The sequence below is a fragment of the Apiospora aurea genome, assembly GCF_038362705.1.
Source record: "Apiospora aurea strain CBS 24483 chromosome Unknown utg000007l_segment0_segment0, whole genome shotgun sequence".
In the NCBI taxonomy this organism is placed as follows: Eukaryota; Fungi; Ascomycota; class Sordariomycetes; order Amphisphaeriales; family Apiosporaceae; genus Apiospora; species Apiospora aurea.
In genome coordinates this window covers 1,591,214-1,611,618 of record NW_027117394.1, presented here as the reverse complement: position 1 = coordinate 1,611,618, position 20,405 = coordinate 1,591,214, and the positions used below count along the sequence as shown (strand labels likewise).

The 20,405-nt window shown below is 53.2% G+C and overlaps 6 protein-coding genes across 6 annotated transcripts; 3 read left to right on the top strand and 3 right to left on the bottom strand.

Moving 5' to 3' along the window:
- Positions 1-568: 568 nt before the first annotated feature.
- Positions 569-1,965, bottom strand: PG986_010774 (Protein rds1; the record flags this gene model as incomplete). The annotated part of the gene is made up of 2 exons (XM_066846996.1): positions 569-775; positions 826-1,965. The coding sequence occupies 2 exons, from the start codon at positions 1,963-1,965 to the stop codon at positions 569-571; spliced, it is 1,347 nt and encodes a 448-aa protein (XP_066696487.1).
- Positions 1,966-4,460: 2,495 nt separating this feature from the next.
- Positions 4,461-6,680, bottom strand: PG986_010773 (transcription factor SPT8; the record flags this gene model as incomplete). The annotated part of the gene is made up of 1 exon (XM_066846995.1): positions 4,461-6,680. One exon carries the CDS (start codon positions 6,678-6,680, stop codon positions 4,461-4,463), a length of 2,220 nt encoding a protein of 739 aa, XP_066696486.1.
- A 2,534-nt stretch (positions 6,681-9,214) lies between these two features.
- Positions 9,215-12,487, top strand: PG986_010772 (Adenylosuccinate synthetase; the record flags this gene model as incomplete). The annotated part of the gene is made up of 27 exons (XM_066846994.1): positions 9,215-9,276; positions 9,325-9,413; positions 9,504-9,571; positions 9,641-9,654; positions 9,814-9,828; positions 9,892-9,912; positions 10,028-10,041; positions 10,100-10,138; positions 10,186-10,207; positions 10,276-10,411; positions 10,466-10,503; positions 10,568-10,688; positions 10,794-10,855; positions 10,914-10,987; positions 11,091-11,102; positions 11,156-11,190; positions 11,245-11,298; positions 11,352-11,396; positions 11,456-11,495; positions 11,631-11,670; positions 11,737-11,750; positions 11,807-11,845; positions 11,901-11,919; positions 11,985-12,015; positions 12,074-12,142; positions 12,196-12,336; positions 12,404-12,487. The coding sequence occupies 27 exons, from the start codon at positions 9,215-9,217 to the stop codon at positions 12,485-12,487; spliced, it is 1,398 nt and encodes a 465-aa protein (XP_066696485.1).
- Positions 12,488-12,999: 512 nt separating this feature from the next.
- PG986_010771 (uncharacterized protein) lies at positions 13,000-14,295 on the bottom strand (the record flags this gene model as incomplete). The annotated part of the gene is made up of 1 exon (XM_066846993.1): positions 13,000-14,295. The coding sequence occupies one exon, from the start codon at positions 14,293-14,295 to the stop codon at positions 13,000-13,002; it is 1,296 nt and encodes a 431-aa protein (XP_066696484.1).
- A 989-nt stretch (positions 14,296-15,284) lies between these two features.
- Positions 15,285-16,376, top strand: PG986_010770 (uncharacterized protein; the record flags this gene model as incomplete). The annotated part of the gene is made up of 1 exon (XM_066846992.1): positions 15,285-16,376. One exon carries the CDS (start codon positions 15,285-15,287, stop codon positions 16,374-16,376), a length of 1,092 nt encoding a protein of 363 aa, XP_066696483.1.
- A 2,299-nt stretch (positions 16,377-18,675) lies between these two features.
- On the top strand, positions 18,676-20,354 carry PG986_010769 (uncharacterized protein; the record flags this gene model as incomplete). Its single annotated transcript, XM_066846991.1, has 3 exons — positions 18,676-18,866; positions 18,971-19,489; positions 19,538-20,354. The coding sequence occupies 3 exons, from the start codon at positions 18,676-18,678 to the stop codon at positions 20,352-20,354; spliced, it is 1,527 nt and encodes a 508-aa protein (XP_066696482.1).
- Between the last annotated feature and the right edge of the window lie 51 nt (positions 20,355-20,405).

Sequence of the window (20,405 nt, the reverse complement as noted above, 5' to 3'; positions counted from 1 at the left end):
AAAGGCGACGAGAAGAAAAGACAAAGGGCGACAGCTCATTGCGGACACGAGTCTGCTGCATGATCAGCTTTGTTCATTGTTCTAATGTGACTGTTCCCAGGATGCTAATGAGATGAGTAGTATGCAGGATGAGAATTATACACCCACTGGATCATTGGGGACGAACCGAAGGGCATCGTGCGTATAGATTGACCGATTAGAGAGTAGTCAGTGTAAAGGGGCTTGAAAGGATACCCATGAAAAGACACCAATTGACAGCAAGTAATAAGGTAGCCGAGAGAAAAGCATGCACTGTCGAGACCGTTACATTGGTTAAGGTGGAATAAAGTGTTTTGGTTGAAATAATAAATATTAATGTATATAATTAAGACAACGACCCGTAGGTCGTTGGCGGGTAGATGGCCGTTAAATATGAATAGCCCAGTAATTGCCCATTAAAACTCGTCTTTGGATGAGTCGACCCATGGGTATAAAAAGAAGAGATCTTGATTCGTCATTGAGCATCCAATCATTACATAGAAGTAAGCAGGTGAGACTTTTGAAACGCATAACTTTGCACACTGTCCGCTTAGCCAGCCTGGTACATGCCCAGCGCCACAACGTGGGGGTTGATCATAGTCAAGTTGAAGGGGGTGACGGGGACCTCAGCGTCGGTGAGCGCAAGGAAGATGGTGCCGTTGACGGCGGGGTCGCCCTGGAAAGTGCTCATGTTGGGCTGGATGGTGAAAGCGGTGTTGCCACTGATGTTCTGGAGCGGAGTGTAGGTGACGTTCAGCTGCGAGACCCAAGCGGCGTACAGGGGGCACAGGCCGAGGTCGAGGAGACGTAGCTGTTGTTGGGGCCGACGGCCTGGCCGGGTTCGTCCCAGGACAGGAAGACCTGGCGGCCGGGGTAGGACAGCGGGTTGGTGCGGTTGTGGGTGATGGCGGGCGAGCAGTTCTCGCCGGTCACGTTGGCGTTGAGGCAGTCCTCGTTGGGCTTGACGTCCTCGGTGGAGAGGGTGTTGGTGTATCCACCCGTCGTCTCGTTCCAGACATTAGAACCGTCAATGCGGGCCGGGTTGGGCTGGTTGAGGATGTTCAACGAGGGAATGTTCTGCCAGATGAGACGGGTCTGGTCGGCAGGGCACGAGGAGATGTAAGGGGCCAGAAGAGTCCAAGCCCAAGACTGGGGGATGCCAATCTCGAACCAGACGGGCATGGGGAAGAGACCCTCGAACTGGCGGAAGATCATCTGCTGACGAGCTTCAGTGCTGATGGACTGCAGGAGCAGCTGAGCGCTCTCGCGCGAGTCAAGGTGGTTGAGGAAGCCATAGACACCGGACTCGCCGAAACGGGTCAGCTTCTGGCAGAAGTCGATGTACTCGCGGACGTTGTTGACGGGGTAGTTGTAAGTGCATTGCACGGGCGCCTCGGCACCAAGGATGTTGGTGAGAAGAGTGGCGTGGCCAACCTCCTGATCAGCCATGAACTCCAAAAGAGAGCGGTCCTCGGCTGTCAGGCCGGCGTCCTCGAAGTCTTGGACGCTGAACTTGGCAAGACCCCAGTGGAAGAGATCAAGCTCGATCCATTCTTGGTAGAGGGCCAGGGCTAATGACTCGTAGTCGAAGTCACTGATGGGTCGGTAGACAGGAAGGGTGCCATTCGTGCCCAAACCGCCGGCGGGGGTGTAGGGGGCCGGCTCGGGAGCGTGGAGCTTGCCGTCGGCCGGGTAGTCAAACTTGAAGGACTCGGCAGGCAGAGGCGCGACGGACGGGGCCAAGACATCTGTAGACAGAGCGCCAGTGGTGGTCGGCGTGCCAGTGTAGGGGCCGTGGGAGGTCACGTTGGTGTTGGGGACCTGTGACGGGGTGGCGGTAGGGACCGAGGTGAAAGTAGTAGTCGCCTCAGATACCACCGGGACGGCGAAGCATCGGGATGCGAGCGCAAGAAGGCTTCCGCCTGTGAGGACTCTTGAGAAAGTCATGATTGTAGGCTGGTGTAAGGTATCTTGGGGGAGGATGGTGAAGGGAGAGAAAAACCGGCACACTCACACGGCTGTTTCACCTACCTTATATCTATCTGCTCAAGGCGGGCGAGACATGGGCAGCTCGCGATCGGCAACGAGCCGAGGCAAATTTTTTGATGACGACTTCGCCAGAGCTGCTCTATCCACACGCAGGTCTACCTACTTACCTACGCAGGCCTCGTTGCATGGGGATTTGCTCAGGCCATCATGATGACAAAAGCAAGAGCCTTGCGTCTCTGGGCAGCACCACTAGACCATTTTGAGCACGCAACCCCCGTGGTTCGTGTGAATCCTTCCGGGTGGGCAACGGAGATGGGAATGCACAGTAGCGTACCCGTTACGTTGGCAAGGCGCATGCGGTGTAAGTCGATGCGGTTCGAATGCGGCCATGCAGGGTCAAAGCACGCCCGCACTAAGCCTATGTACCCGTCATCGTTATAGAAAACCGTACCTACCTGCGTGGACCCTGGCCGTTGAACGAGACAATCTCGGCAAAGAGGCTGGCAGGCTGGGCCCGGTTGAGCCAATGTGGTAACAGTCGCGGCGCCAATCTGCCAATACTCCAATAGCGCAGATGCGCACGTCTCCACCCCGGGACAGGAGAGTAGTAGTAGGTAGCAGTCTGCCAGTATAGGAAGCAAGATGTATGACAACGATACATAGCTAGCGCCATCTGGGGGCCCATATATATGTCCGACTTTGTGAGGTGGTATGCTTGCCAAACCCGCTCTTCGACCAAGGCCAAGACTGGGATCGGGTCAATATCTGAAAGCCAGAAAGGACGGAAAGGTGGTGCGGTGGGATGTTCGCTCCGGCATCTGCGGTGGACATGGGGTAACACTCAACTGCCGCCCTGGTTTAAGCGTCGAGATCTGCCCGAGACCTCCGGTCCATCCGCCCTGAGATCGCAGGCTCGGCGGGCAGGCAGGCAGTCCAAGTCGATGCTGCGCACTGGTCAGTCGTCCTGGGTGGGATGCATAGGCGGCCTAGTGACAGCTTGGGTCACTGGAAGAGCTGAATGATTTGAGGAACCGGACCTGGTTCCGGATGCCAAACAACCAATCGAGTACCATATGTAGAACCATGTGTAAACATACACGGACAGAAACGTGCTTAAAGTGGCACTCGCCCGCCTCTGTCCTGCAACTCTCGGCCCATTTCGTTTTTGGGGAAGAGGTGGATGCGGCGACCGAGCCCTTTGGGCGCACTGCAGGTCTGGCATGAGAAAGTGGTGACGTGTAGAAGTCCAAGATTCCCGATATTCTGAGTAGGCGGGAGGCTTTTCTCCGACCTGGACGATCCCCTGCAGCTCTGGTTAAGCTACCCCTGCAACCTGTAGGCTGCCAGGCTGCTTCTTTTGCCCAATAGCCTGCCGGCCTGGAGCCATCCCGCCTCACTACCACCCAATCCCAGCTTTTACGTCTTCCATTGAACCTGAGCTGTTAACACCGAAAACATATCAATCAATGCATGTACTTACATCCTTGGACATGGTTGCAACCAGCTATCGCCATTCGTCCTCTTGGATCTGATGCATCCTACCTCATTCAAGATCGTCGCGATCAGCTGTTCCTCTCTGGGTTGCACTAGATTGCCGCGAAGGCCGAGCTTGTCCGCCTCTGCATATGCAAACGCGAGTTGACAGGTCAGTTCATCGTCAGTTCCCCTGATCGCTTCATGCCAAGATGCATGCCTCGCCTCTGGCTGTGCCTCTTGACAATTTGACATATGTATATGTATGTTCATGCTCGGTCGAGTTCAACTCTGGAAGGGCTATTTCATCTGATGTACGCACATTACCCAGCTGGCCTCGTGCATCGTTTGGAACAGCCCGTACAGGAACCAATGCGACGTTTTTGCACAGACAAGACAGTGTGGCTGAGGGTATAGACTTTGACGTATCACACTAACTATGCCATGCATACATTCGGTATGATTGACCACTGGCTCAAGATGGAGAAGAGATATGCTGCTGGTCTTAGGAAGCACAGCATCAACGGTGCGAAGCATTCCTCGTATCTGCATATCCAGAGTCTACCCCAACAGCCCAGCCAGCACAGGCGGCGTGGCGTATTCTCATGCAGCCTATATATAGAAGTATGTACAACCATCGTCACTACCAAGAAATGCCATTTCAACCCGTGAGACCATAAAGCCCCCTGAATTTCAGCCCAAAAGACTGCCACGTTCCGTTCCTTGGATGGCTATATATAATCGCAGTTCTGGCTACCAACCAAGCTATACGGTCTACCACGAGGAGTCGACACACACTTTTTAACAAACAAGAATAATAAAGCTGTCTTCGCTAAGACGGATCTTGCTTTCCGTACTGCATACAGATGTTGCAGTAACCATTGCTCGCGCCATTTCTACACAACACCGATGTCTATTCCAAAAGTCTTGCTCTCTCTCGCTGTCCTTATTTAAGCATCTCCTTTTGGAGATAGATCATCTCACACCGCTGCCGGGACGTTGATCTCGTACCCAATAAGCACTTCCGTACTCGTGCCCTCCCAGCCCCTAGTGCCCGCGGCCGACAGCATGAAGCGGCTCGTCTGATCAATGTAGAGGCTGGAGATGACACCCGCCCTAGGGGGTCCGGGCACGATGAGGAAAGGCGGAGGCGCGCGCCGCGTCGACGCGTCCTGGGACCGCAGGTCGTACAATCGCAGAATATCTTGCGACGCGCAGATGAGGTGGCGGCCGTTGGCCATGGGGCGCAAGCAGCTGACGGGCCCACTGCCGCCGGGGAATCGAAATACGCGCTCAGGCTGCCACCCCACCCGGCCGCCGCGGGCCTTCGCGACACTGAACTCTTCGACCGTCCCGTTGCGACGGCCCACGTAGATCCAGTTGCCGTCATTGGACCAGCAGGCGCCCATGCACCAGGGGGGCACGCCGGTGCGGGTCCCGATGCGAGCGATCGGGTTGGGCACGCGGCGGTCCCATATGCGTAGAGTGCCGTCCATCGAGGCCGATAGGAAGGTCGAGTCGGACGTCTGGGACGTGTCGTAGTGGGTCGCCGGCGGCTCGGCGAACAGCATCGAAGGCGACTCGGGTGCCGGCTCGAAGAGTGCCGAGGGCGTCCCAGGCGCATCGACATCAGCGTCTGGTTGTGTCGGTTCCAGCTGGGTGGATGCATCCTCAGTAAGTGGTTGTGGTGGTAATGGTGGTGCTAAGCTACTGTCAAAGCTGCCATTCACCGTAGTGCTGTCTTCCTGCTGTGTAGGCTCTGCAGTTGTCATCGCGAGGTCGTGACTACTGTCTTGAGTTGCCGTATTGTGGGAGTCGTCATTGTTCATCCCATCAAAACTGGGCAAGGACATATCGAACTCGGGCATAGTTGTGCTTTCTTGAGCCGCCTCCATGTTCTCTTGAGCTGTATCCTGCATCATGGCTCTCGAGAACTCATTGTCATCGTCACCCCCAAAGTTGTCTCCAAATAGATCCGAGCCTGCTGCAGGACTGCCAAACAAACTGTCGTGTGCCGGGCTCCCCTGAGCGTCCATGCCACCATTCATATCCCCAACTGCGCCGTTGTTATCTGTAGCGAAGGACCCGTTCAAATCCCCGTTCACAGCACTCGTGGCTGCGTTATCCACGCCGTCCAGAGAAAAGTCGAAATCGTCGCCTTTGGCAGGAGCATCATTGTTGCTGAAAAAGGTATCGCTGATGTCTTCTTCGCTGGCTTCTGGCGGTATAGGGCAACCTCCCATAGGCCTCGTTTCGATAGCTGATACCTGCCCTCCGCTGCCATCAAATGAGCGCTTCACGTTGCCCGTGTTGAGATCCCAGTCAAATATGTTCTTGTCCCAGCTGCCACTGAGGACGCTCTTCTCGTCCGCCGCCAAGGTAAGTACACTGACGGCGTTGCTATGTTTCTGCAAGCAAGTGATCCGCTTCCCTTCATCGTGCCGTACACTCTGAAGGTTGATTCCGCCACTTTCCAGACCTGACAACAACCATAATGCCTCCGAGTGCACCGCTAGAGAATAGACTGGGCTCAGAATGAGGTCTTCTGTTCGCATAGATGGCGAGTGTGGTTCTGCATTCTCCCAGTATGACATCAAAATGCCGGCTTTTGTCACCGAATCGACGAACGGATGCCTTTGCGCCACGGTAAGCTGCTGTTTTCCATTTATTGTGCCGGGCCCGTCGTATTTCCTGATATATCCATCACTACCGCCTGTCATCCAGTACCTCAGATCTGGCGTGACTGACAACGCATTGATACTAGTCGACATGGGTGCAGCCATCGTGGGCACTATATCGTAGGTCCTCGCATTTAACACTTCTGGCCGAACCATGGGCGCCCACTTGGGGGTAGTCAAAGCCGAAGGTCCTGGCGTCGCGGACGTTCGCTTGATGGTGGGTTGCGACAGCGATCCTTGGCCGTCAGGCTGCGGGCTGTGGCTGCCGCGGTTTTCGCCGGTGCCGTTGACATGTTGATGATCCTGAGTATTATTATTATTATCGTCATCCTCATCGTCGTCGTGATCATCATCGTCGTCATCGTCATCGTCGTCATTGTCGTTCTCGTTCTCGTCTTCGTCGTGGTCCCGCTCGACCTGCTGGTCTTGCTGGTTGTTCTGCTCAGCTTCTTCGGCATCGGCCATCAGCTCGTCCTCTGGCTCGGACGAGCTGGCGTTAGAGTCGCGATCGAAGTCATCCATTGCGACAGGGGTCGCGACGTAGCAGAAAACAAGCTTCTAGAAATTATGTCGAGGAGGCTGTTATGCCAGAAACAGCGCCGACTTTGGGAGCGTTCTGTCGGATTTCGGAAAGGGGAATCGAGGCACGCGGTCGGCAAAGTATCTGTTCGCAAGCGGCGACAATATATTCACGTCGCTTACGGGTTGAGGTCGCAAGGATGTGACTTCATTCTGGTAGTTCTTGTTCTTGGGCCAGCCCAGGGCAAGTGACTGGCAACCAATAACCTGTAACGAAATGTAGTATTTCAATGTCGAGAAAGAATATTTTCGGCAATGCGTAGTTAATACTCCCAAGCTAAGAGTCAATGGAGGGATGAGTTGAGCAACTAATGGGTTTCTCGAATTGGGCAGAAGCTCTCTTTGACTGACGCGACAGCGGTTCGCGACAACGGATTGCGACAAGGTTGGAGCTGAAGTTCTGGCAGGGATGTCTCACTGGGCTGTTTCGCAAGCCCCAATTTGGACCTGGAGAGTGCATGTGGCTGAGGTCGGACGAGCTGCTCAACTCCTTCCAATAAGCAAAGCAGCTCAGCTTGTCCAACCAACCGGAGATACGTGCATATTTCATTGATAAGCTAGAATTGAGGACAGTCAAATAAAGATCAAGGTTACAACGCCTTTTCAACGGCGCATTCCGAATTCCATTAGGGAGGTAGGTAGATTAGGACAAGCCCTCCTTAACTTTCGGTCGACAACAATACTTCACACAATTCCTCCAGGGTGGGCCAGGTGATCTGATTCGTCGGATGCAGTCACTGTCTGTCACTTTCGTACCTGGCAGGTGCGACCAACCCGCCTGGGACGGCTGAACAGAGGTGACACTGTAACAATGAGCTAAAAACCGGTTAGATCTACCCCCCAACGGTTAATTTTAGCTGCTTTTCACCCTATCGATAAAATCAATGTACCCTCATCGTTAACCCTCGTCGCAGCCAGCTTTCGAGCCAGCCTTTGAGCCAGCTTTCGAGCCAGCCTTTGAGCCAGCCTTTGAGCCAGCTAAAATCGACGAGCGACCTAGACTTCGCGTCGATCGGAAGGAATTGGCATCAATCGTACACAATCAACACATTTCCACGACGATGGCTTGGTGACGGTGGCTTGGTTTGGTGACGATGGCTTGGTTTAGTAACGATGGCTCGAAGGCTGGCTCGGACGATGGTTGGCGACGAGGGTACATTATTACTTTTTGGGGGCGTATAAATCGGTGTGTAAAGGGTGTGGTTAGAGTGAAAAATAGCAAAAAAACCATTGATTTTAACTCATTGTTACAGTGTCACCTCTGTTCAGCCGTCCCTGGGCACTCAATAAAGGGATTTAAAAAAGTCAGTTCTCTGAAAGAGAAACTCTCAGCGACTTGTAGCAACCTATACGTATTGGCGGTGAGCATGGCACCTTCAGACATACCTGATTCACTGGTATATCCGAGCTTGGGCTGAAAGTGCTGGTGTTCATGCCATGGCGATATCGGCCACGAATACTATGACAGCATCTCCGGCATTCGGGTCTCGGCTACAGCCACGCAAACTGAAGACGAGCTTCGGTGAGTCGATACTGGATTCTAGTAGTACAAGCTGCACTAGTGTACTGCGCAGTAGATCGGAACAAGCAGCAGTGGTGACTGGTTACATACGAGTTACGTGACAGAGCCGCCCGCTGCAAGCGTAAGGTGTGCTGGGTGCGTACTGTAGGTCAGCGTTGCAATTTAGGTTAGGAGACTTGCTAACGTCGTTTAGGTTAGCTGGCTTGAGGGTTTTTGCTCCTGACCACGAGATAACCAGGAGATTTTTTTTTCTGCAACTAGCAGATGAGTCTTATGGGACCGCGATGTTCTTTTGGCTCAGAGCCAATGTCCGCGATTGATGTACGCCGTAACGGGATTACAGAGTTTTGCGCAGAAAGATACCATCTGTTGGCGTCCAGAGCAATGGGATGCATCAATGTTGAGGTCAAGCAAGACACGGTGGAAACACTCCACGACTGACGACCTGAAGGCCGTAAGAAGAACCACTATTGCATCATGTTACTGGAGACCCTCCCGCTGTCTGCCCCACTAACCCCTCCACCATTCCCTTCTCCCCTTAATAAATTCACGCGTCCGCCCGCGGGGTAGGGATTTTTCCCTTTTGGTGGTTCACTCTTGCTCGCCTTGCGACTCTAGTCCGACGATATCGTGTACGCTACCTCTGTCGAAGACATATCGTTGTATCCTCTTTCTCCTCAATCCTCCCCCTGTATATCTGGCACCATGTCTGAAGCTGGGGCAATCACTATCATGTAAGCCTGTCCGCGAACCCGTGTTGTCTCGTGTCCTTTTGCGCCTCGAGCTTGACCTGCAATCACGCCCTGGGGTTTGCTTGATTGCGATCCAGGGTTGCCATATCATAATCTAGATTTAGCCGGAAATCAATACAATTTTGCTAATTCCATCCTCTTGTAGCCTCGGCTCCCAATGGGGTAAGCATGTCCTCCATTCCACTTCCCCGAGCTACATCGTGATGCGCGCGCCTCGACGAACCTCGTATATTCCCACCGTCCCGTTGCGGTCTACCTGGAAGCAGTGAGGATTGCCTCTCTGGAATCATGAGGTCCTTCTGCTTTGCGACAGGTCGGACGCTTTGGGGAACACCTTCGCATCTGGAAGCATGGCGCGAACCGAGTCAAAAGTCCCGGGCGCATACGCGTACCCGGCTTTCAGTTCGTGTCGCGTGACGCATGACCACCTCGATATACTCGCGATTACTTTACTGTCGCAATGCCGGAATTGCTGACGTGTGGAACGTGCAGGTGACGAGGGAAAGGGAAAGCTCACCGACATCCTCTGCCCTAAAGCCGAAATCTGTGCCCGTGCCGCTGTAAGTCGCTATGCATGGTCCTTTGTGTGTCAATCAATCGAGACTGTTGCTAACGTCTCCAAACCACAGGGCGGCCACAACGCGTAAGCAATACACCCCTTGGTCCTCTGAATCAGAAGTGTGGAAACCAGGTCAATTGGCTTTGCGAGACTGCGAAGCTTCGGGCAGCTAGCTCGACCGTACCCTGAGAATACCGTCAAACATATATCCGGATCATGCTGACTTGACTGGTCGGATTGCAGTGGACACTCCATCGTGTGAGTTACCCAAGCCATTGCCTTGCTCTTATAAACATGAACTAACTTCCTGTCTTTTCGTAGCGCGAACGGTGTCTCGTACAGGTAAATGGAACCCCTGGGAGGCAGTCGCACCCCTTTTGCGTGCGTCATTAGGGGTGCGTACCGGCCTTAGCCAATCACACATTGCTCCATTGCCAAATACTAACACCGCCACCAGTTTCCATCTTCTCCGTGTGTACTCCAAAGGCGGCCATAACCTCTTCCTGGATCTCCTAACGTAACAATGCAGCATCGGGACTTATCAACCCTAAGTGCCTCAACTTCATTGGTAAGCAACCCCCCTTCGCTCAACAATATGAGTACTAACTTGAACAGGCACAAGCGTCGTCTTCCACGTGTATGTATATCGGATGCGTTCCGATTGACATCCTCAGATTTGTGCCGTGGTTAACGCAAACTACATAGGCCCTCTTTCTTCAAGGAGCTCAAGGAGTTGGAAGCCAAGGGCCTCACCGGTGTCCGTGATCGTATCAAAGTCAGCGATCGCGCCCAGGTCAACCTCGATCTCCACGCCGCTGTTGACGGACTCGAAGAAGTTGAAGTAAATACCTCTGAAACCCAGTATCGTCACTCATGGCATTGATACGTTGTGCAGCTCGGAACTCGTGCCATTGGTACCACCGGTCGTGGCATGTGAGTCTTCTAATCCAGTGGCATCTCGTGTGACCCTCCCTCTTACTGATATATCCTTCCATAGTGGTCCTTCGTATGCGACCAAGGCTGCGCGCAGCGGCATCCGTGTCCATGACATCCTTGACGAAGAAAAGTTCAACCGCATGATCCGCCAGCTTGCCAGCGGCTACAAGAAGCGCTACGGCGTATGTTTCTTACCCCCACCCCTGCCAGTCCTCTTGCGCAACGCACCCATTGGTGGGCGTTTACGTGGGCAGACTTGTGGCTAACCAATTGTGCTTGTCATACAGGATCTCCTTAAGTATGACGTTGAGGAGGAAATCTCAAGATTCAACGACTACCGCAAAGAATTGTACGCTCCCATACATACGCTATGCGACCAAGTCATCGAATTCTAATGATTCTTATAGGAAGAAGTACATGGTTGATGGCGTCACGTTCATGAACGACGTTGTCAAGGCCAACAAGAACGTCCTCATTGAGGGTAAGCACATTCCGAAGTCCAATTATGCTTTCTTACGTCCCAAGATCCCTCATGGAGACTTGCCGCACGGCTTTCCACAGAATCAGTGACTAATTCCTCCCAGGTGCCAATGCTCGTAAGTACGGTCTGAGTTTCTAGTGGGAAGCTCCCACTAATTACAGCACCTAGTCATGCTTGATATCGACTACGGCTCTTACCCCTATGTGAGTTCAGTCATACATCATGGGCCTTTCGGTCTGTAACTGACTCTTTCGCAGGTCACCAGCAGCAATGCCGGACTCGGAGGTGTCATCACCGGTCTTGCACTGAATGTCAGTCAACCAAACGCCATTGATCTGATGGATGATGACTGACCATCTTCTAGCCCTTCAAAATCACGGAAGTCGTCGGTGTCGTGAAAGCGTACACGGTATGTCCCACAACTCGCTCCCCCATGCTATGCGATCAGCTTGCTAACCAGTCTCGCAGACACGTGTTGGAGGTGGTCCCTTCCCGACCGAGGATAATGGTGAGTTTCCATTGCTTCAATCGCTTCAAATCACCGACTTGAGTCAACTCCTTAGTCGGAACTAGACCCTGCTACCAGGCAAATCAGGTCCTTCTTCCACCAAGGACTAGTTACTGACTTCTCTGCGTCCTACAGGCGAGGCCGGCACGAAGTTGCAAGAGATTGGCCGTGAATGGTACGTCCCAACACCAGCCCTATTCGATTTTTCGGATGAACTCAAATGCTAATTTCGTTGTCACAGGGGTGTCAGCACTGGTAAGCACAATCATTGATTGGTACGCTTCAGCAAAACGGATTCTAAACTCAAGCAGGCCGAAAGCGTCGTTGCGGTTGGTTGGACCTGGTGGTTGGTATGTAACCCTTCAATCCGAGTTAGTAACATGAGAAACTAACATTTTCCGCCAGTGAAATACTCAGCATCGGTGTAAGTCTCGAGTAGCCCTGCTCGTAGTTCATCTGTTACATCTAGCTGACTGCCCATCGCCACAGCAACCACTACACGTCCCTGAACCTCACCAAGGTACGTTGTGCTCGGGAAATTGGAAACTCCTGACGTCCAAACTGACAACATGATACAGCTTGATTGCCTCGACACCTTCGAAGAGATCAGGGTCGCCGTCGGCTACCGCGACCCCAAGACCGGCGAGGTAAGTGCTCTTTGACACCCATGGACAATGCCGTACTGACGAACGTTTCCCAGGAGCTGGCTTCTTTCCCCGCTAGCCTCGAGTTCCTCGAGAAGGTCGAAGTCATCTACAAGAGCTTCAAGGGATGGCAGAAGCCTACCACCAACGCCAAGACCTTTGAGGACTTGCCCCAGGAGGCCCGTGAATACGTTGAGGTAAGAAACACAGCATCCCGGAATGGGGTCGCAGATGATGGCATCGGCTAATACGACTTGCTATCAGTTCATTGAGGGTTTCGTTGGCGTCAAGATCAAGTGGATTGGCACTGGTCCCGACCGCGAGGCCATGATCGTCCGAGGCGCATAAACAAAGCAGCCCCTCAAGGCTGCAACCTCGACTCGTCTCGCAGCTCTTAGAGTGCTAGTGTAGTCAGCAATGGTGATAACCCCAACAACGACAACATGATCCATCCGGGTCGACTGGTTGTGGACTTAGCCGGGTGATTCATTTGCGTCGTCGTCATCGCCTAGACACTAGACATACCGAAAAGTCACATACATAGAACGTTGCTTTGCACGATATATGAATATACACATTACCAACGTTTTCATTGGCTATCAAATATCTCATCGCGGTCATGATACAGCAAGAAGGCAACTGCTAGTCTCAGCCTCGTGAGATCCACTTTCTGTTGTTGACTCCCAAGATTTTAAGCTTCTGGGGGTCAATGATGCAGGCTACACGTAGCAGCCGTGTGGTTCTGAATCAATTCTTGGATCGAGTCCACTCGACCAGGTTGCGTGGCTCAGACACAGGCGGGTTCTCTCCGTGAAGGAGATGTGAGTTATACTCCGTCACGGCTCGCTTTCCATCATCCTTCACCACGAAGTGTAATCTTCCCCCTCTCGAATATGCACCCGTGCTGCCTTCCACCATGCGTTTTGGATCACATCTGGGATAACCAAGCCTGGTGAGCTTCTCATCTCAAAAGTAGCGCCAGAGGAGCTGACGTCAACAGCATACTTCAGTCTGGGGGATTCGTTGATGTGCCATTTTATGCATAGGAACTCGAGCATGGGCATATGAGCTGCAGCACGCGCAAGAGCGAGACACCAAACCTCGCCCGGTTTGAATAGATGACCGACCCGGTATTGAGCCTCAGTGTGATCGTCCGTCTCGTGAACACACATATCCAGGTCGAAGGTATCGTATCCTTGGGGTGTTCTTGCGTGGGTGGATATTTCGATTACGCGCAATCGCGGCCACAAGGGCTTTTCGCTGTCGTGATTCAATGATGGATCATTAAATAGCTCGTTGCCAACTACCGCATCTATATATAGTTGCTCTAGTTGCTTCGTGAATTCCCTCAAGGCCAAGCTGAGTGGATCAAAGGTTTCCTTCAGGCAGGTTGGAACGGTCGCATCGTCTGTAAGAGAGCCCCAACAAATGAAAGCCTTTCGGACGGAGCCAGGCAGCATAGAGATCCCGGTAGCGAAGTCGTTTCGCAGCTGCATGGGGGACATTTCCCTCGTGCCCATATCTCTGTCGAAAATCTTGGACCGAAATAGCCAGATGATGGTATGTACATTGGGAAATTGGCTAGCAATCTCGCAACAAGTCTTGGGAACGAGGAACAGTAAAGTGTCGCGCTTGGGATTGTAGGTGACGGTCGTGATGCAGGACACTTCTGGCAGTCGGAGGTAGGCATCGTGTGGAAGGCTGACCAATGAACATCGGTAATCCCATCCGAGCCCGTCCTCCAGGTCAGGTAATTTAGGGGTCGCTTCATAATCAACCTCAAGCGCCAGCTCGACACCACAAGGTGGGGAAGACCATGTCTTAACAGCCCCCAGCAGCTTAGCCACAGCCTCAAAGACGGCCTCGTTGCTTCTCTGGGAGGTCATTCCGGGGTTCTCTGTGTAATATTTTCCGGGAACTATCGCGGTGAACTTGATGCAGCGGACGTAGGACTGTCGGGCTGGGGTGATGATGCCCTTTGCTTGTGCCTCCCCAAGACGTGATTGGTTCAGGTACAGTGTTGGGAATGTGGCGCGTTCGACGAACGCCTGCCAATTTTGAGATACGGTGGCATATGAACACCGCTCCTTCTCGTCTGAGATGTGACACACCAAGTGCAAAATCCCTCCTAGGATCTCGGGCGGGAGTCGATCCATGGCTCAATGAGTCTGCGGCTTTCTAGCCGATACTATGCAGGTTAGTGACTAGAAATCAATTAGAATTGAATTTGGTAGTGGTGAGATGATGAAAAGAGAAGGGAAAAGTTGTTTGAGGAGTCCAGAATGCTGTCAAGGGTAGATGTCGAGCAAGGTGGAGAGAAGATCGATTATCAATGGTGGTTATGTTACCAAAACTCAGACGAGTCGGCAGCACGGATTGCTTGGAAGGGAAGTAAACACTTACTCTGGATATTCCGAGGGAAGAAGAAATTGGGTGCTGCACACCAGTACAGGTTTTGCAAGCTGAGGGATACCTCAATGTTGTGCTGTGGAGGATGGGCAGAATTGTGGTAGCCCAGCCTATCTGAACGGGCTTTGAAAATCAAAACTCGTCTGCGGCAGGCATTCTCTGAAGGGTAAGGGAACTGGAACCCTTTCTCATGCTGGGGTTCGAGAGTTTCTGAAACCTGTGATTGTTGTGCCAGTGAGGGCGGGCGTAGCTGGGTGATCAGGTGCAAGTGCAGGTGCAGGTGGTCAACACAACAATGTGAACATGGCCGACGGGCCGTACCTTCCCCAGCTTGAATCCGTCCTTGCCCGAATCACATTGAAGTAAGTCACCAGCGTCTTGTTCGGAGCTGACGAACAACCAGGCTGGGCCTGTGCTGCTTTCACCACTTGTCACGGTTGCAGTCAATCCTTCCTCCTGGAAGTCACCTACCCCATTGTAACTTATGCAAACCTATTAATGACCCAAGAGGATGAATGATCTTCAACATCCAGGACCAATCGAGGTTAGCAGGATCCAACCATCAAACCAGGCGTTTATTATTTATCTACTACTGATCACGTTAATAGTCGATCATCCTTTCCGAGACCACCACACATCCGGCACAACCATCCCAATCGCATCATAATGGAGCGGATCCCACCCGAGATCAAGAATCAAATCATTCGACTTGTCTTGTTCGACACCGAGCCATACAATGGCAACCGGGCGCAGTATGCCAAGGTATCAAGAGTGGCAAGCACATGTCGAGCCCATCACTTTCAAGAGAATCTACTTGAATCCACTTCGTCTTGCCCAGGCCATAGGGTACGTGACACCGTTAAGACAAACCTACGTTCGATTTATCCACTTCGAGACGCCGCTGTCGATAGTACAACAGCCGGTGGCGGTCGGACGAGGCTTCTGGGTCTCATGGAGCGAAGCAATGCAAGTCGAGCAAGTCGAGCACAACAGCACGGTTTTCTCTTCCCACCTGGCCAATCTCCTGTACTATCTGAACGGATGGACACTGCCACATGAAAACGTCGAGCTGTCTCTTGGAATTAGTGGCACGTCCTGTGGACTTGACTGGCCTGTCAGCCTACGAGTAGGCTTTTACCGTCACCTGCCAAAGATCGATTTCATCAAGAAGTTCCGCCATACCCAGGGAGGCGTGAATGAGTGGAAGCTAACCCCCACAACCTGCTGCATGATTGCAAGCTTGTTCCCCAGTTTACGGAGCATCAACTGGTGCCTAGAAGAAGAGCCCCCGAGGAATTATATTACACGGGCAGAGGTGCGTAACACATTTGCTGCCGCATTGGTTTGGGTCCCTTCATCAGTCCGAAGTTTCACCTTGGCTTATTACTACTGTTGGATGAGAGCCTTTGGCGACTTCTCCGTCGACCCACAATCACGAGCTCCCGACCTTCTCAGCATAGCCTTGAGACAGCTGTCGAAACGATTGGAGAAGGTGGTACTTTCTATGGATATCGGACACGAGTTTTTCATCGGCAATGACTCAAGCGCTGAGGAGACAGATTGGCTGCGCATGCGTGAAGTCACCGTCATTGCCGGATCCCGAACGCCTCAAGAAGACGCGCTCTTCAATTTTGACGATGAAACACAATCGGCTATTCCAATCCCAGGGATGGTGAATCCATATTACCTCGCCGCTGGCCGCGCTGCTGCTGGTATGCCCAATCTCAGCTTCCTGACGATACATTGGGCCTTATGTTTCAACACGGCCCTCTTTTATGTGGTCAGAAAAGATACTCTTGGTGCCCGACTTTTCGTCACTGGCACGTAGTATATGCCTGAAGATACTGAGGAGGCATGCTGGACGGCGACGAGGGAGCGTCGTGGGGCGGGAGGAAGCTGGAGGTCGAAGTCCTGATTGCCAGAATAGGATCGTTCAGCACTACACGCTCGCTGCTGGGCGTTCCTATATTCCTGTGCGATTCTTCGAGGAGACTCGAACCACCTGAGGGAGGGATGGGGTCACTGGCATGATTACATGATTCCCAGAACAAGATCTATCAAACAGGACGTCCCAAAAGCGAGTAAGCGTGATTGAAAAGAATCAAGAATACATATATGTTACCCTCGAGACATTAGAGTTATGGGCCAAACATTAATCTCAGCAATTAATCAATGTATTTCCGATACCTGAGCGTCAAGCGTTTTGTACTTTATTTCACAGGCACCATAGTACAGGGCGCGATCCATATCTCACAAGCGCACAAGGGATAGAGTTGCAGTGGTGTTCACATTTTCGATGCATGTTTTGCTGATGTATCAAATGATTGATTACGTCATGTTAGAGTAATATCTGTTTTTGTAGAAGTGGTTCCTATATTGCAGTATCGCTATTCATACAATGGAATGGCTCTGCCTGGAAACAGACAGATTTCCAAGTTTGTAGAACTCTCTGCCGAGGCTTTACCGTTGTGTCTTGGGAGGTCCCTGACAAATCCGTCGCGTCCCCGGTTTCGAGGGTCACTGGTCTTCCAATCCAAAGGGGGGTTTCCAATCGAACAGGTAAGACTTGGGTAGCACAGTGAATACAGCAATTTGGAAACAGCACGAACGAATAAGAGCAACACAAACCAACAAGATAGAGAACCATTCGTTTAGACACTCGAACCGAACCAAAAGGGTATTAGTATATGGCACGAGAAGCGCAGGATATCGAAGGAGAGAGTGAGGTTCCATTTAGATGCAGAAAGGCTGGCTCGCTTGCAGGGATCATAACCTGTGGGTGGCCATGTATGTCAACATCTGGGGCTAATCGGTGCCCAGTAGTCTATACGAATTAAGTAACCAGGCATTTCTGTAGAAGACCAAGTAGTATACGGATAATTCCTCCCGGGCTACAAAAGTTATTGGCAAATGCATTACTACGTAGAGTAGGTACAGTAGATGTAGTCAGTCATTTAGGCCCCTTGACGGCATCGTCAAAGGTCAGTTGAAGCCGGGTGGGCCCCCCTTTTCTATTCTCGTCTTCGCATATATGACCGAAAACAAGCATGTCATCCACGGAGAGTATTAGTATCCCCAGCTCTTCAAGCCAGCGACGTAATTCGTGCGGTTTCATGGCCGCGGTATCACGAGATTGGCAAGCCCTGATCGAGCCTACCTCGTTTTCCACACTTCGACTGAACCAAGAACGTCTGTTACAGACGGGCGAGATCGTCACCCCCGCGCGGAAATCCTACGTTCGCTGTGGTTTCCCCAACAGACAAAGGCCGTCCAGACCAAAGGCCAAATTTGCCGCTGCCTCATACGGCGGCGGAGTGGAAGATGGACCGGTGCATCTCCTCGTTCGTGGGATTTCGGGACGATACATTCTACAGGACGCTCCCCAAGGCCCCCGTCGTCCGGTCGTTCACGTGCTGGCCCAGCGCCGGCTTATGCCACGGACCTGCTGTGAGATTGCCAGCCGATTCCCGAAACTGCACACCATAGCATGGGACCTGGCCGACGGCGCGCACGACCACGATTTCCGAGTGCGGATGCGCTGTCTCCTTCCGTCCCTTCCGAGCAGCTGTTGCCGAATAAATACACAAATAAGATGTCTAGCGTAGCGCGCTAGGCGCGTCAAGGGGCAAACCACTATCTCCATCCTACTGCGACACCGTGCTAATTGAGATACAGCCAAGGTCTAGTTTCTAGCACGTTATAACCGCCATCGGTGCGGTCAATTCTATTGTTTTGTCGACAAATAATCGCACTGTAGCCAGCTATACTTACCAAATCCATTTGGCAATAGTACTCAAGATAGCCGGAGAACGTCTCCCTCACTGGCCTTCCTTGCTGCTGTTGATGGCTGTTGTCGCAGCGTGAACAAAGTCATGTGACTGTGCCTCCTCACTTCAAACCGCCAAGCAAGCAGTCAACCAACTGGTAAATCGTACCTTCGCATCAAGCGTCCGAATATTGCCTCGGGTCTGGTACCTACACATACTACGAAAACCATGCTCAGATAAGTGACTGAATCTGATCACCCGGCATCGCAATTGATGGTTCCATTTGGATGGCACACTAAATCAAACCGGCGACATGGATCGAATACCTCCCGAGCTTTTGAGGCCCATTGTGCAATGGCCATGGAAGCATCGTCGCCAGACCTGGTATGCGCCTATGCAGGAGTGTCACGAAAATGGCAAGCCGTGGTGGAACCGGCTACATTTGCCGCCCTACGTCTGAACCAGGAGCGTGTCCTCGAGGCTGGAAACATCATGAGCCCCATGCGGCAGTCCTACGTCCGCAGCATCGTTTTCACCGCGGCATTACCTACGTAAATGTGATCCTCGTTTCTACTGCCTCCATATAAGAGCCGGTCGTCACCTTCCGACTCCTGAATTGATGACCTACGTAGCTGACACTGCAGCCCCGACCCAGTCACGAGCCTGAAGAAACAGAGACGGAACATGGGAAGCGGGATAACAACATATATTTCTCCAACGCGGTGACATGGCTGTTAGAGTACCTGCGCACCTGGTCTGGCGTTGTTTTCGACAGCAGCCACGAAAGAGGCATCGAACTGGTCCTCGCCGTAGCCTCCCCCTCAGACGCGCACTACATAGACTTGGACGACACCAGCTTCCAGGTCCCTCTGCGCAACGGTCGGTCGCGGATACGGAAGTGCCTCTTCTCCTTCGTGGGTCTGCAAGAGGGCTTCACAGATTACCGCACACTAACCACGGCCCCCTTCATCACCTCCTTCCGGTGCGAACCCGCGCGGCACCGCGACCAGCGCCGGCTCGTGCCCCAGTCCCTATGCGAGATCGCCAGCCGGTTTCCCAACCTGCTTGACATTGACTGGGACCTGCCCGACGGCGGTCACGCCATCGACGCCCCCTTTCGCACCCAGCTGCGACGGGACTTCGCCGCGGCGCTGCCCCTGCTGCCTCGGAAGATGTGATGCTTCAACCTGCACTACGGCCTCGCCGTGAGCCCGTTCCACAGCATAAACGGTCCCGATCACAACGAAACTGAAATCCACCCTCTGCGGTTTTGTCCGGACGGGACGCCGGACGAGCTGAGCGTAGCGCTGGGGCAGCTGGCGACGCGGCTGCGGTCTATCGAAGTATCCGGCATCATCGGCAGCGAATTCTTCACTGCCACAAATCCGGGAAAGGATGAAGAAGGGCGGGAGGACGTGGATCCGCTCGGGACAGAAACGTCAGCACTACACCAACTCATCCTCCGCGCCGGCCCGCACACGCCCCAGGGCTACTTCCTCTTCGTCCACGACCCCCTAGACCCGAGTCCCGAAGTGGGCTGGCCCCAAAACAGCCGAGTAATCCCGCTCACAACCCGAATCCACCCCTACATCGCCGCCTCGGCGCGGGCCGCGGCTCACCTCCCCGCCCTGACGAACCTAGTCATCACCTGGAAAGCCCGGACCCCCGCGAGCCTGACCTACACGGTCCGAAGAGGACCGAAAGCCGAGGCCGAGCTCGTCTGCAACACGTCCCCCTCCCTCGACCTCCCGGACGAACTCCAAGAAGCCTGGTGGCGCGCCGCGCGGACGCACCTCCTTTCGGCACGCGGAGGCGGGTCGTCAGAGGTGGCGGCGGGCGGCAGCCGGTTCCGCCTCGTCGTGCGGGACAACGGGCTCCGGTACAAGCACCTCAACGATCGGTATCGGCACCTCAACAACCGGCCCGGCGGATGCGCGCACATGGGTCTCGACCCCCTGGAGCCCGTCGCCGAGCCGCCGCCGCACGACGTCTTCGATTCGATACGGAACTTTGGAGAAGTCTACCGTAGAAGCAAATGATAACGCCCTGCGTGGCGGCGTGCAGAATGCGCCATCTGGGCTGTTGTGGTA